The 14725-nt window shown below is 53.3% G+C and overlaps 4 protein-coding genes across 4 annotated transcripts; 2 read left to right on the top strand and 2 right to left on the bottom strand.

Annotated features, from left to right (window-relative positions):
• Nucleotides 1-148: 148 nt before the first annotated feature.
• Nucleotides 149-1769, bottom strand: BDP81DRAFT_179790 (uncharacterized protein). The gene is made up of 4 exons (XM_060582263.1): nt 1029-1769; nt 713-964; nt 340-664; nt 149-205 (listed from the first exon to the last, which is right to left on the bottom strand). The coding sequence occupies exons 1-3, from the start codon at nt 1696-1698 to the stop codon at nt 531-533; spliced, it is 1056 nt and encodes a 351-aa protein (XP_060448185.1). The 5' UTR covers nt 1699-1769; the 3' UTR covers nt 149-205; nt 340-530.
• Nucleotides 1770-1986: 217 nt separating this feature from the next.
• BDP81DRAFT_512658 (uncharacterized protein) lies at nt 1987-3297 on the bottom strand (the record flags this gene model as incomplete). Its single annotated transcript, XM_060595800.1, has 4 exons — nt 1987-2751; nt 2808-2957; nt 3023-3096; nt 3150-3297. The coding sequence occupies 4 exons, from the start codon at nt 3295-3297 to the stop codon at nt 1987-1989; spliced, it is 1137 nt and encodes a 378-aa protein (XP_060448184.1).
• A 2504-nt stretch (nt 3298-5801) lies between these two features.
• BDP81DRAFT_343750 (FAD binding domain-containing protein) lies at nt 5802-8499 on the top strand. The gene is made up of 4 exons (XM_060586063.1): nt 5802-6085; nt 6143-6765; nt 6821-7114; nt 7168-8499. The coding sequence occupies exons 1-4, from the start codon at nt 6040-6042 to the stop codon at nt 8122-8124; spliced, it is 1920 nt and encodes a 639-aa protein (XP_060448183.1). The 5' UTR covers nt 5802-6039; the 3' UTR covers nt 8125-8499.
• Nucleotides 8500-10630: 2131 nt separating this feature from the next.
• Nucleotides 10631-13093, top strand: BDP81DRAFT_313873 (Ulp1 protease family protein; the record flags this gene model as incomplete). The annotated part of the gene is made up of 2 exons (XM_060583939.1): nt 10631-10685; nt 10737-13093. 2 exons carry the CDS (start codon nt 10631-10633, stop codon nt 13091-13093), a joined length of 2412 nt encoding a protein of 803 aa, XP_060448182.1.
• Nucleotides 13094-14725: the final 1632 nt, after the last annotated feature.

Raw genomic sequence — 14725 nt, 5'->3', positions numbered from 1 at the left:
TTGGACTCGATGAGATTCCCAACCCTTGAGCGAAATGAGTCCTCGCGGAAGTCGGGTCCCGCACGTCGATCGGTTGGCAGTAGCAGAGAGCGAGATCTTTGTAGGACAAGCCGAGGAAATGGGCCGACGAGTTCAGGGTCTTCGAATTGACTCGCCCGAAGTTCCGAAATCCAAGCCTCGATGCGACTGCGATAAGATGAAGGGTCTGAGATGGAGAAAGTCAGCCTTCAGCACATTGCTGAAAATCGAAAAAGAGGAGAGGTGGGTAATGGGTGAAGTGGAAGTGAATTTCGCGCGGCAACCTGCCGGAAGGTGAAGCAAGCGTGTTTGTTTACATACCTCTTTGCGGGAAAATGGCTTCCAAGTCAACTGAGTGCCTGGCCTGATCCAAGGCGGGGCGCTGGTCTATTCGATTGGAATACACAAATTAGCTACAATTGGGTCCAGCGGGATAGAGAGGGACGACGATGGCCAACGACGAAAGATCAAGGACAACAGGGACGTGAGAACAGCAGCAAAATGCCGCTCATTCAACCAGGCTGCCTACCCTCAAGCATCAGTAAGGAGCGCCACGCATCAGAGTCTTCCGATAACGAGACATCGTCAGTTCTCGGCTCCGACTTGTGCTCCATCCGAGACGATGACTGATTCCTCGCATCGCCAGCTACGTTGCATTAGTTATATCTTCCCAGACACCTCGCCGAATACCTACGTAGAAGGGAATGCTCCAGTGGCTGTGTATCGCGACACGCTAATGGTTCAGATACAGCGACCTTTTCTAGGCTCAAGGATGATCGCGTCTTGCCTTGCCCTGCCCATATTTCTTCCGTTTGATAGTCGCTGTAGGATGCCTGAGATCCCCGGACAACGCCTATATTTTCTTGCGAGCCATCATTTGACCCCGAGGGAGAACCGTCACTCTGAACATAGGCGTAGAAGGCCGAGAGCGACGGTTGATGCCGCGCTTGAGCGACGGGTGTTAGTACCGGAGATCTCAACTTGGCCTATAAACAGCAGAAAATACCTACTAGATTTCATAGGATCCTGGCCCTCAGACAAACTTGGCCTAGACGATGTCCTGGAATGAGAAAGCTTCTCCGATCGATCGCTCGAGGCCATCCCGCTGGAGCGAGACCCCCGTCCGACGTCACGAAGGACGGGTTGTTGCTTTGTGATGGTCAGCTCTCGAGCTTTCCCAAGCATATCTTCCGTGGCAATTTTCCGGCCTCCGTCATCATCGGGAGGGCTGTAGATTCTGGATAGAATCGCAAGTTTGGCTGGAAGAGTTGGGCCGCGAAGTTGGTCGAGTGATGGAGCAAGCCGCAGTTTGTGGGTCTTGATCTCGACGATGTTGACAGGGTGTATCCTTGGTATGTCTGCCACCAGCCATCGATGATCAGGAACACCACGCTCTCCGCCGGCGTGGGAGAACCTGGGTGAATCCTGCCACTTCCCAGAGTGACGCGCAGTAGGCCGGATGGTCTGTGAGTTCGAACGAAAATTTGTTGGCGCTTGTAATCCGTCGTTCTTAGCGGCGACCCCGCATGGTGTGCGCACCACACATTTGCAACGGGCGCGATCTCGGTCTGGCGGGCTCGTGCCGACATCGTCGTCTACAGTACCATCTAGACCGAACCAATTACTGCTGGAGAGAGGATGATATTTGCAGTCGCGCCTCATAGAGTCGCCGAGAGCCATGCCTGGTGATCTTTCGGCGCCAACGCTCCGCGCACGGGGACTCTGTCTTTGAGTATCGGATTCTGGAGTAGCGGTATCCAGTCCGAACCAGTCGTGGCCGCGTTGAGATTTTGGTGTCCTGGCTTGCTTAGGGGAACCGACGTCGCTTTGCCTACGAGAACCGGCAGCTGTCTCGTGAGATAGAAATCGGTTTGCGCGGGATGACGCAGCAGTAGGGTCAACAAAGACTCGTCGATGGTCCAGTCCGCCATCAAAGCCGAGTTGAGGTGTGAAAGGGCCACGAAACTCCTAGGAAGGGCCCATCACTCCCTGCACGGCAGCATCCGCCAGCAATTTCCTGGCCTTGATATCCGCTGTCGGCATCATCTCGTGAGACATCGACGGCGGCAGAGGCTGATTGTCGGCTATCAAGGAAAATTTCCTAGCAAAAATCGCATGCGGTGTCACGCAGCCTTCAGGCAGCGGTACAGGCTTTGGATCAGGAGATTCTCGAAAGGAGAGAACCGTCTCCAGTCCAAACATATTTGTGAACCAACTAATTCGTTTGCTCCTAGGCGGCGGTCCTCCGGCATCTCGAGACATCGAAGGGTCTCTTCTCTTTCTTAGCGCACGGAGGAGAGACAGGGATCTTCTGAGGTCTGATCTGTCCACAGGAATAGTATCGTCATCGGGATTGTCGTTCAAGTTGCTCGTCTCCGCTCCTTGGTGAATCGAAGTAGCCGGGATAACTTCTTCTTCTTTGACGAACCTGCCAGCACTCCCGGTGCCAAGCTGCCATTGCATTTCATGCAGTTCTTTAGGGTTGGGACTGCGAAAAGCACAGGTGCCACCCTCGCGGGTCGAAACGTACATAGTATGGTCAATCATCCAAGCTTTGCGACTGCGTATGCAACTTGGCTCGTTCGAGCTCACCCTGGTCGATGGGTAATAGTCTGAAAGTCTGATAGGATATCGACTCGAATGCTGCTGGCGCCACCGCACAAGACTGACTGTGGGCCGTATGGACGAGGTGATCGTACTCATATGAGGTATATGGGGCAATTCAAGGTTGGACTGCGGTGTTGAGATTAGTAAATGGGGATTGCAGTGTACTTGTGCTACTAACTTACATGTCGATTGAGATGATCATGTTTCCAACGTTGGAACTCGGCACCTGGGTCATCAGAATATTGGCAGTCAATTTCGATCAACTCGTATAGCACGCCACCAGCTAGATCCAGATTTTCGTCTCCGAGATGTTCGCGCAGAACCAAAAACACCTGGCATGGAAAGCATGAGCTAGGTATCCATATTGGCAGAGTAAAACGGAGAGTGTCTGACTTACAAGTTGAACACCGTCCCGGTATTGATAGTTCCGGGGTATGTGTGCACAGTATCTGACAAGAACGTTGCGACACTCTGCGCATCCTTAGTACATATCCAGTATCCTGAGTTGACCGGAGGCAACCTACTTCCTTCGTCATAACCGTTGCGCGACAGAGTGTCCTGGGCAAACTCGTTTCCCATCTTGGCTAGCCTTCGACGCCATTCCTCATCATCGGCCTGGGCAGCTGTCTGAATAGACTCAACCCAGGCTTGGAGGCTAAGCCGGTTCCGCATGGTTACAGGGTTACCGGAGTTAGCTAGGATAGTCGGCAGTGGTCAGACGGGTCTGACACGGTGAAGTGCGTCTCGCGGGGGTTTTCGTGAGCGGGATGCGGCACTATCTACTACTTTCTCTGTGCCATGGCGGCATACAGCTGGGTGTAGGAAGGCGTTCTCGTCGTCGTCGTCGCAATCGACCGTATCATAGGCGCTGCACTCATACAGGATTCCGGGTTCTCGGCGACCCTGGAGGAAAGAAAGCGAGAAGACACAGGCTATAGAGACAGGACGTCAGATTCTTCGCTCCCTTCGCACATGAACGGAGACGCGGAGGTCGAACAACCGCAGAGATCAAAGAGAAGGCAAGTGTGGTCGTTGTCGTCAGGCAAGTACGAAGGCAGTTAAGGAAAGTACACGCCTCGAGGTTGGAAGGCGCAGGTGTTCCGCCCTCCCCAAACTGTCGGCGATACACGGAAGCATGCCAACAAATCAGAACCGGGTTGAATGTTCCATAAGTTCAAGTATTACAGTAGGGCAAGCTTTTGCTCTTGATGCGGCAGGTCACTCGACCAGATGTGCCACTGATAGATCTGGTCTCCCAGATCGTATGTGGTGCCCTCTCAGCCCGCCTGTTGCCGGTTACCTCAAGCCAAGTATCTCTGTTTCCCAGCCCCAGTGCCTTCACTTGAAGCAAGCAGAAAGAACCCTTCTCGGCCGAATCAAAATTAGCCTGTGAGATCCAACGGTACTGAAAATGCCCATAGTTGGGGAGTTTACAAATCTTGAGATCGCTAGGTCCAAACACCAAATGTCGATACTGTTCAAGAAGCCCTTGCAGCTTGCCTATCGGACATCAAGTTGCCAAGGCCCCGGCAATCTCGAATTGGATATCGATATAACACCCAGGCCGTACCACTCAGCAAGACGATGGCAAAGCGACCAGGTGGCCTTTGCAAGGTAGTATTGCGCAGGCAGTACGCCATTAGTCTAAGTCCCAATACTGAAATAGACTACTACCATAGGAGCAATTCGTTGTCTTTTGATGTCGGGAGGATATGCTGATTGCATCAACCGCAGAGCACACGCCTGGGCTTAGCCTCGTGCTAGGTTGATCCCGTCTCGGAACAGGTGGCTAGCGCATGGAGCGTGGAGAACCACCAACCATGGCACGATGCAGGATATGCAACGCTGCCCGCAGGCCTTGAGGTGCCTTACATGTCCATCCGTACGTTCATGACTGGGAATTTCGTTTGGGCGAGTCGACATGTTCGCGGTTGTCGGAGGGCCGTTGACGATGCGGAAATGCACATTCTGAAGGCGTGATGGTAGGCGGGGGCTTCTTCGGACAGGTTCCGTCCAGCTTTCTACCGCACGCGTCCGTGCGGCTTCCAGTAACGGGTTTGCCGATTCAACCTCCAAATAGTAACGAGGTATCCGTACTCAGGAAACACATTGCAAATTCGATGCGTATTACACGCTCCTCTATAATTGAGTGGAACATACATACAAAGAGCTACGCGCCTACCTCATTTCTGACGATGAGACCGCAATCAAGCCTTCCAAACGGAGACATCAGCCGCGGTCACGTGTGCTTTGGCATCGCGCCTTGCATTACAACGACAAAAACAATGTCACTTGATTCGTAGAGTGAGTGCAGTGGAGCTGAGCGGACACTCGGAGTAAGTTGAGGCAACTCCTGCCCTGTCAATTCCTTCTTCATTCCACAGTTCACTCCATAGGTTGCAATCGACATTTCGGTTCGGTCGGTGCCAGCGGCAAGTACCCTCGGGGTGCAGCTGCACCGTCTTTTCCCCGCACTTTGCCTTCTCCAACTTCCGAGGACCCCAAGTCCCAAGATAGGTAGCCATCCTTGGAAAGAGCCAGGCTGTGATTGGGTTCTGTCGGGCAGGTGGGGTCTTGAGCTAAGCTTAGCTGTCCCGAAACATGTACCGACCACCACCCAGATGCCGTCTCCAACTGCCTTTTTGGCACTCAGTCGTGGGAGTTGCTGAGGAAAAGGCACAACCACCAAAAAGCCAATCTGAGCTGCCCCACAGCCAACTTGCCGACTCGACTACCCGAGTCTCTTTTGTCAAGCCTGAGCTCCCCCAAGCAGGGATGCCCAGCCGGCCAAATCAGTGGAAGCTTCACTCAGCGGGGGGCGCCTCACTCAGCAAAGCCTCCCGGTTCCCTTCGGAAGTGTCTCCATGACGTGCCTGCCACGCCTACGGGTCAACCATGCAAGCCTGTACGGATAACATGGTCGTTCTATTCCCATAGACCATGATTGGCTAGACTCGAGGCCCTTTTGATGGGCACCGTGAGGCGCACATGGCCACATCCGTGACTCTGGGTGCCAAAAGCCACCCAAGTGGCACCCCAGTGTGGGGATTTGGAGTTCCCGGCCTACGTTGCCGTCCCTAGTCTGCTTCCCGATGTTGACGCCGGCCTCTTGGTCCCCTTCGGATCGGTCTCATTGTCCAGTCGTCCACGAATATCTCCCCGCCGTCTATTCCATCCATGCCCCGATTGACATCTCTCCGCCAATCGGTCTCCCACTATATATAAGGCCAACTCGCCGCCTTTTCCCCTTACCCCAAAGACTCTTCTCTAGACGACACCATCCTTCTCTCACTTCTGGGCGCAACATTCCCCTCTATTGACTGAACTTTGGAAGCCCCGCAAGCTGTTCATCCGCTCCCATAGACTTGCTTTCACCAATTCGATTCAACCAAAGTCTACTCTTATATTCGCACGATGGAGACGCAACCTGATCGCCAGTCAGGCACCTACTATGATATTGGTAAGTCCCTGCTACCTGAACTCACAGTGAGCTACACGCTAACACGTCCTCCCAAAGTCATTGTAGGTGCTGGGCCTGTGGGCTTGATGCTGTCAACCATTCTAGCCAGATGGGGATATAGAATCAAGCACATTGACAACCGAGCCGAACCGACACCAACTGGAAGAGCTGACGGCATTCAACCACGCTCGCTCGACCTTCTTCGCAACATGGGCCTCAAGTCGGCTATCATGGCCCACAAGCCTGCCAGAGTCTACGAGGTCGCTTTTTGGGACCCGCCCAAGTCGGGCAACGGAATCGCCAGAACTGGAACCTGGGCGAGTTGCCCAGAGTTCATCGATGCCAGGTACCCCTTCACGACCCTTTTGCACCAAGGCCATATCGAGCGCGTTTTTCTGGGTGACCTGGAGAAGAACGGCGTGCAGGTTCAGAGGCCCTGGACCATTACGGGATTCTCATCCAACGAGGCCGAAAACCCCGAGTACCCTGTCGAGGTCAAACTTGAGCATGTCGATGGTACCGCCCAGGAAACGTTGCGAGCCAAATACCTCTTCGGCGGCGAGGGTGCTCGTTCCTTCATCAGGGACCAATTACAGATTGGCATCAAGCACAAGGATCCTATTTCTTACGTATGGGGTGTCATGGATGGCGTTGTCAAGACCGACTTTCCCGATATCAAGGTAAGCACACTTGCTAAGGATGAGTCTATCGAGGCCCATATTGATTTTGGACTAGATGAAATGCACGATTCACAGCAAGCACGGTTCCATCATGGTCATCCCTCGAGAGGACAACATGGTCCGTTTGTACATTCAAATCGCATCCTCCACGGACCCAGACTTCGACCCACGCAAGACGGCAAGTGAGAAGGAAGTGCAGGAGTCGGCTAAGCGCATTCTTGAGCCGTATTCCATTGAATGGGAGAGGACGGAGTGGTATTCAGTATACCCTATTGGACAAGGAATTTCAGACCGCTACACTCTCGATCAGCGGGTATTCCTTGGAGGTGATGCCTGCCACACCCACAGCGTAAGCGATCCACACAAGAACGGAAACAGCTCCAATACTAACTAGAATATCAGCCCAAAGCCGGTCAAGGCATGAACACTGCATTCCTTGACGCCCAAAACCTGGCCTGGAAGATCCACGCTGTAGAGGCAGGATTCGCGCAGCGCGATATTTTGAAGACCTACGAGACTGAGAGGAGGGACGTGGCTGAGACGTTGCTAGACTTCGACAACAGGTATGCCAAGCTGTTCTCTCAACGGCCCGATGCCGCAAGCGAAGCTCAGGCAGCCACCGAGAACGCCGGCAAGGAGCAGTCCGAAAATGCTTTCATCAAGACTTTCAAGGAGTCATGCGAGTTCACAAGCGGATACGGCGTGGCCTACAAGCCAAATGTCTTGAACTGGTCCGAATCACACCGGGCTAAATCATCCTTGATTCACCCCGAGGGTACGAAGCTCCGCACCGGCCGCCTGTTTATGAACGCCGACGTTACGAGGGTTGTCGATGCCAATGTTGTCCACCTGGAGCAAGAAATCCCGCTCAACGGTTCCTTCCGCATCTTCGTCTTTGCTGGAAAGCCTTCAGTCACTCGCAAGGCCCTCGGAGACTTCGCTAGTCACCTCAACAACAAGCGGTCATTCTACGCCGCCTATGTTAGAGAAGACGTTGACAGTGTTTCACACCACGAGCAACACAACCCTCACAGCAAGTTCTTCTCATTCTGCACCATCATTTCTGCAAAGAGAAGCAACATCGAGATTTCGCGCGATGTCCCGGAGGTGCTGGGGCGGTACCGCGACCATGTTTACGCCGATGACAGGTGGGACCGCCACGTGCCGGACGCCAAGGCTGCAGCGCACGCCAAGTTGGGACTTGATGAGGAAAAGGGTGGCGTTGTCGTTGTGCGTCCTGACGGTTACGTTGGTATGGTCGCAAAGCTGGTGGAGGGCAGCGGCACGGTTGGTGCATTGAACGAGTACTTTGGCACATTCTGCACCAAGAAGCTCGGAGAGACGCTAGCCCAGCTGTGATGCCCTTGAAGTGTGACAGTGCTTAGGTTTAGAGAGGTTTCTTTAGAGAAATCGGTGTACAGATACTGACTTGGGTTCCTACTTACTGGCGTACTGGAGCGAAACATGAGTTGGATTTTTACAAGAGAGCGAGGCTATTCCGATTTCACCTTTCAGGATGGATAGACACCATAGCACCGTCTGCAACTTTATTCAACCAAGAGAGAGCAAACGCTGCATGCTATGCCTACATCGATTATAAAGTGAAAATCACTTGCTCGGAAACAATTACTTTGCACGGGCCGTCTAGATCCTTCTTGAGGTTCCCAGTGACCTTATCCACGTAAGCGGCCTTGATGTATTTAGAAGTGAATCCCATTTTAATGGATGAATGAATTCATTAAGCAAACCACTGTGTCGATTTTTGAAGCTGTTTCGCTCCTTTCGCCGCTTGAAGTGACAGGTGAGCACCTATTGGGTTAGTGGGGCGATATAGCTACCAGAAAAATGAAGCTGAATTCCCTACCTGGGTAGGTACCTACCTTAGTGGAGGCAGGTAGTACCCTAGGCACATAATCTACGTACCTTAGGTAAACACGACCTCCATCGCAACTTCCATTCTCAAATCCAATCCCCACCGTGTCTGCCGTCTGCACCTTCCTTCCTCCAACGTGCAATTCTTTGAGGCGCGCATGCCGTTTCGATCTCTCATTGCTACCTACATTGAGCATTTTTCTCAATGAACAGCAGTGCGCCTTCTTTTTCTACAACAACAAGAGCGCGTTGCCTTTCGAGCCTCCCCAACTCTTCCCCGACCCCCCACCTCCAACCCATTTCAACCTTCCATCACGACCGATTTCTAGCATCGCGACACAACTCGCCTTCCGATTCAACCAAGCGCCTTCGCACCAATTCCTGATCGCGCAGCTTCAGAAGCACAGTAAACACCCCGGAATTCAATTTTTCTTTGCTTCGTCGCACCTTTCATATTCGCCTGCTTCTTCGCGCCTTTCGCGCCGAGTCAAAGTTGACTCTCATGATGCTTCCTGCTTCATCTTCAAGCAACGCACCTTCCAAGCTAACCAATATGGCTCCAGACCGACAGCAGATACCGAGCCGCCGAGGCTTCCCCCCGAACCCTCAGAAACTAGCCGACTTCTTCGACGCTCGCAAACACATTCGAGAAAAATCACCCGAAACCGAGAAGCCCAGAACCTACAGACCCAGTCCTATCCAAACCCCCCTCGTCAACTCCCTCGCCAACCCAGGCTTCAACCACCGCGTTCCCCTCTTCGGTACTATTGCTACTCAGCAACTGACCGCCCATACTCAAACTACCGACGACCCCAAAATCGGCCACGACCGAGTTCCAGTCGCACAGTCGCAGATCGCTCAAGCTACGCGCCAGAAGGCCCAGGAAGCGGAGCATCAGAGAGACGCCACGCTCAAGAAGTCCGAGGAGACATCTGGGCCAGCCAAAACTGTTCAGTCGCTTCACAGAGACCGAAAGCCCTTGCGTGGGATTTTGAAGAACGGAGGTGCCCTTTCCACGCGATCGTCGGAACCTACTGGCTCCTCTCTCTTTACACCAGCTGCAGCGAAGGTCAAGAAGTTGCAATTCCGTGCTCAAGCGCGCAGCGCAGGACGGAACCCTTCAAGAAATCGGAAGTACAAGAAGTACCCTGCGGAAGATCCCTTCGTTCGCCAGCCCCCCATCAAGGCGACACCCTTCCCCAGGTCTCAGCAGTCCGCCTATCTCAGACCGGTGGCCACGCTTTTGAGACCCGCGCCTATCTCCGCCACTCTTCGGCACCAACCTAATCTACACAAGCCATCCCTGGCTTCCCACGTCGCCGAGTATCGAGCACGCCGCCGCAGGTTGAAGGAACTTGTCATCCAGCACGAGGAAAGAAGCGATCTCTTTGGCCCGAGTGGTCCAATTCTCAAGCCAGCCAAAAGAATCCAGGGCAATCGTACTACTGTCGGAAACGTCTCCACGAGAAAGTGCTCCCAGCCATCCTCAAGCTTTCATCTCTGCAACTCTAACTTAGAAGCCGAGTCGGAGTCTGAGGACAGTGAGTGCAACTCGGAATCCAGCTCGCCAACCGCGCCTCCAGGTGCTTGGTCATTCAGCCCAGGCCAGCAAACAATCGTCATCCCTCCCAACGAACCGACACTCATAGAAGTGAACGACAGTTCGGGAACTAGAAGAATTTTTGTTCAGGGGTCGAGCCAGAAGACGATTACGGTTCAACCTATCGAACAGGAACTACTGTCTTTGGACCAAGGCTCACCTGCCACGACCCCGTCACGAAAGCGACCAGCTGAGGACTCGGAGTTCGAACTCATCCTGGCGAATGCGACGGATGGGAGGGAGCCTCTGCAGGAGCCGCTTGCGAACGCTCGAGGTGCTGCCGTTCTGGACCCAAACGAAGAAGACGTACGTTGTTTGATAATCTCACCACAGGGCGATGCTAACTATTCGTGACAGAGACCTCGAGCCTACACGAATTGGCTCACCAGTATCATGACATCAGTCCGTGGCACGGTCACAAAGGTCTCCAACAACATTGTTGGCTACGGTTAGCTTGCTTCAAGAAGACGGTGACGAGCTCATTCTAATCTAGTCACAGTGTACCCCCGCAACCATAACCTCATTGCTGTTGAGAGGCTCTCTCGTGGTCAGCAGAATGGCAACACTAGCACGAAGCGCATTAGGTTGGAGGTTGTCGATGATTTTGCCGATGAGAGCTTCACTACCAATACGGATTTAACCAAAACCAATCTCAATTGGGTAGATGAATCGACACGGATCGCTCACTGGCATCACATAGCCCCTCTCGTCCGCACCTTGAGGCGTATTTGCCACCGGATCGAAAAGAGGCGATCACAATCCAGGGAAGGGTCTCCTGTCTCTCGATTGGACGACCAAACTCAGGAGCAGCAGATCTACGTCTTCGGTCCATACCTCGACGCTTTCCGGCAGACTGCTTGGATACTTGAGAACATCTACTCTCATACGTTCTTGGCGGATCTGAAGACCAACTTCAAGGTCCCTCAGTCAGTCATGAACTATACTTTCAGCCCCGAAGAGAACGTCGCTATTGCCGTGGCCCAGCGCCTATTCGAGCATTTCCCTGATGAATGCAACTCTCTGCTGGTCGAGGCTGGCGTCCCACGCCGCGTTGTCAAAGGACTAAGTGCCGACTTGGCTGCTCTGGCCAGTCGAAAGCCAATGCCTGGACTCGTTCAACGGACTGGTTTAGTTGAAAAGGTCATGAGTTTTTTCCGAGGGCGTGAAAGCTTCGGCATTGAAGTATCTGAGGACCCGATCTCGAGGATCGACATTGCAATGCCCGGCAGCTTCCCAGATATCCCGACCAACATCGAAGTCTCGAACCAGGCGAAACCTTCCATCAAGGCCCCGGATCAAAGACAGATTCTTCCCGCCGAGGAAATTGCAAAACCAGGAAGTTACTATCCTCCTGCAAGAACTACGGAAGCGTATACGTTTGTCAAAGACCAATTGGCCGACATCGCATCCCAGCGCAGAGCTGCGTACAAGAACGCACCCCCAGGCATGGTACCAGACGACTTGGTCTGTAAACCAAGCCCCATTTCTGTCCTCAAAAGAGACAACCAGTCTCCTGCCTCGTTGAAGCGACTCCAGAAGTCAAGAGGCCTCAAAAGAGTGCAATTCTCGCCATCTACCAAGCAATCTTCTTCACCGGCGAAATCGACGAGCTTCCTCAACCGAATTTTTGGCTCTCCTACCGTTTTCGGATCGCCATTGGGACGACACGTTGTTGATGCCAGCCCTCTGAGCGATGCCCAAGTTGACGGCTCGTCGGACAGCCCTAGCACTTCGATGTCGAATCGGCAGCTAGGTACCGCGCCAAAGTCAGACGATGTATCAGAAGAGAGCGATGGCGACGAAATCGCCGCCCGCTGTCAACCCCAACTGCTGGAGCATCTCAATAAATCCTTGAATGGCCTTGAAGCTAAGGGTTTCTTCGCCAAGGACGAATCCCAGGACTTGTCATCCCGCCCACCCAGCCCACTTACCCCTCCAACCCTAGCAGGTCTGACCATCTCGGACGACAAGGAAGAGGAGCTTGAAGATCTTTCTCTCGCGCTGCAGCTGCTGCTTGACGTCGACGAGGCACGCCGAAGAGAGGAAGAGGAAAAGAAAGCTAGACAGGCAAGGGAGGAGAGACTGTTGGCGACGGGTGGGCTTCGCGTTCCTCAGAGACCTCTGGTCACCTCTTTACCGGCCGAATGGGTCGAGAAGGTGCAAGCGACGATGCAAGCCAATCCCTCGCTGACACTCGCAACGACAGCTGAAAGCGTTCCCCTCAAAAAGCACGACTTCGCCATGGTCGTCCCACCAACCGTGTGGCTCAACGATGAAATTGTCAATGGCGCATTGCAATGGCTCGACCGATACGTCAATATAGCTGCAGGCGCCGTGGACGTGAAGGCACCAAACCGAGTGTGCGTGGCCATGGGCTCATTCTTCTACAAGAGACTAGAGGAGAATGGCGTTCAGAACACTGAACGAGCACTTCGCCGTTACGGAATCAACAAGAACAACTTCCTCAACCTGGAGACGATCCTCATGCCCATCTGTAAGAACAACCATTGGACATTGCTCGTCATCCGGCCCAAGAAGCGAACCGTCTCGCACATGGATTCCTTCAATCCTGCCGGCTCGCCCACTCATACTACCAGAGCCTTGAACTGGGTCCAGGCCTTCTTAGGCGGTGACTACAAGGCTAGCGAATGGAAGGTAGTCATTCATGAGGCTCCGATGCAGACCAACGGATACGACTGTGGTGTCTTTACGATCACCAACGGAATGTGTCTTGCACTTGGTCTTAATGCCATCGACGCTTACGCTGGCGAGGACTTGCCAGAACAACGTCTGAGAATCGCCGGCATGCTTCTCAACAAGGGCTTCAGCGGCGAATTTGATCTCGCCGATCTCTGAGACGCCAACCCACACCTCAAAAAAGCTTGCAGAACGTTGATCGATGGACCCGAATCCCCTGTGGACCTTGGAACCGTCGAAGAACCATAATGTTGAGCAAATCCGAAACAGGATGATGGAAGGATGGACACCAGCCTTTGGCTGGGCATTCCAGATGGGTTACATTTTTATCGTTATTACTATTTTATTCGTGAGAGGGACTTGGGATTCCTCGGGTGGCCAGGCGTTGTTGAAAGACATTGGGAGTTTTCGGATGGATACCACAAAAAAGCCCGGTTGGAAGGCTTGTTGGAATTGTTTGTACAAGTGTTTGTTTGAATGTGTGTCGGAACACTACTGTTTGTGCCTGGCATCTCGAAGATAGATGGAAAGGGCACCCGTTTCAAGTTTGCACAAGACCTCAACATGAGGAAAATACCAAGACGATATTGCGTCGCCAGTACAACTTCCTGAATCCCCTTTGCAGATGCCCCAGTGACGAAGCCATCCGCATCCACTACTTGTGTAAGCCCGCCTCCCCTGACTTGGCCGAAAGAGCCATGGCAGCTCGGATTTCTACCATCTAGCCTAGCCAGCTGGACTTTGCATCAACCAGAATTTTCAACCATCACATGGGTGTCCAAGATCGGATCCAGGCAACTATGCGTTGCCGAAGGCGATGGAATGGATATCGTGACAGCTGGCCAGACGCAGTTCCACTTCACGGGACCACGCAAAACCACACACACACAAATGCTTACTGTGTGTGTACCTTGCCTGAATCGTTTTCGTCTCGTCGAATTCACTGCCACCCAATGGCTGGCTCGGCTCCTGTGCCGGCCGCGTACAACGAGAAAACCCCTCCAGAGACCGGTACGGATACACACGACGTCCTCACGTCCTCAAGCCACGGACCAAGGAGCACCCTCCTCCTTGCCGGTTCCTTGCCGGTTCCTTGCCGCACATTCAAATACGCTAGGCCATTGCGGCAAAAAAAAATAAAAAAAAATCCATAACTGACCAAGGCCAAGTCAGATTGTTTGCTCCCAAGTCCTGCGGGGGACCGATTTTCCGGATGGAGGCAACCCAACCTGGGAAGTCACCAAGCCTTTCCCCAGCGGCAGGCAGACCGAAAGAGCCAAAAGTTGAACGAGTTACACGTTTCAGGTGCGGGTCGCCGGCGAGAATCCCTTCCGCACCGGACTTTTGGGATGCTTGGTTTCCTTGGCTTCTCTGATCTGAAGTGCCATGGTTGGGGCATATCGTATCTCAATTCTATTCTTTCGACTTTGCCCCCCCCCCCCCGTTGGATGGCCCCCATCGCCGCCGCCGCCGCAAGCTCACATGTCACGAGAAGTATATGGTGCATTTTTTTCTACAAAAGATTAACGTAACGACATACGTTCGAGCGCGTAGGGTAGCGGGGATGTAGAAGCCACCGGTATGGGACCAGGGGATCTTTTCCCAACCTCGACGCGTTGTCGTTGGGGGCCCCGACGGATTCTCTTTCTCTCTTTTTTTCCCCTTTCCTTGGAAGGGGCAAACATGAACCCGGCGGTCAAACGGACGTGTGTTCCACGCTACCGAGGTGTTATGGAGTTGAGCCCTGTGAGGCCAAGAGTGCAGGCTGACAGCTTTGATACCGAAAGAATC

This window comes from Colletotrichum phormii (assembly GCF_030913505.1).
Source record: "Colletotrichum phormii strain CBS 102054 chromosome Unknown BDP81scaffold_5, whole genome shotgun sequence".
Taxonomy (NCBI): domain Eukaryota; kingdom Fungi; phylum Ascomycota; class Sordariomycetes; order Glomerellales; family Glomerellaceae; genus Colletotrichum; species Colletotrichum phormii.
This window is presented reverse-complemented; position numbering and strand designations above follow the sequence as displayed.

Bases quoted from the DNA above. Each gene is read 5' to 3' on its own strand.
- BDP81DRAFT_343750 (XM_060586063.1), top strand. From the start codon at position 6,040: ATGGAGACGCAACCTGATCGCCAGTCAGGCACCTACTATGATATTG. The intron at 6,766-6,820 runs GTAAGCACACTT...ATTTTGGACTAG, and splicing joins CCGACTTTCCCGATATCAAG to ATGAAATGCACGATTCACAG. The intron at 7,115-7,167 runs GTAAGCGATCCA...CTAGAATATCAG, and splicing joins ATGCCTGCCACACCCACAGC to CCCAAAGCCGGTCAAGGCAT.
- BDP81DRAFT_179790 (XM_060582263.1), bottom strand. From the start codon at position 1,698: ATGGCTCTCGGCGACTCTATGAGGCGCGACTGCAAATATCATCCTCTC. The intron at 965-1,028 runs GTAGGTATTTTC...CCGTCGCTCAAG, and splicing joins CCAGGATCCTATGAAATCTA to CGCGGCATCAACCGTCGCTC. The intron at 665-712 runs GTAGGTATTCGG...AATGCAACGTAG, and splicing joins ACTGGAGCATTCCCTTCTAC to CTGGCGATGCGAGGAATCAG.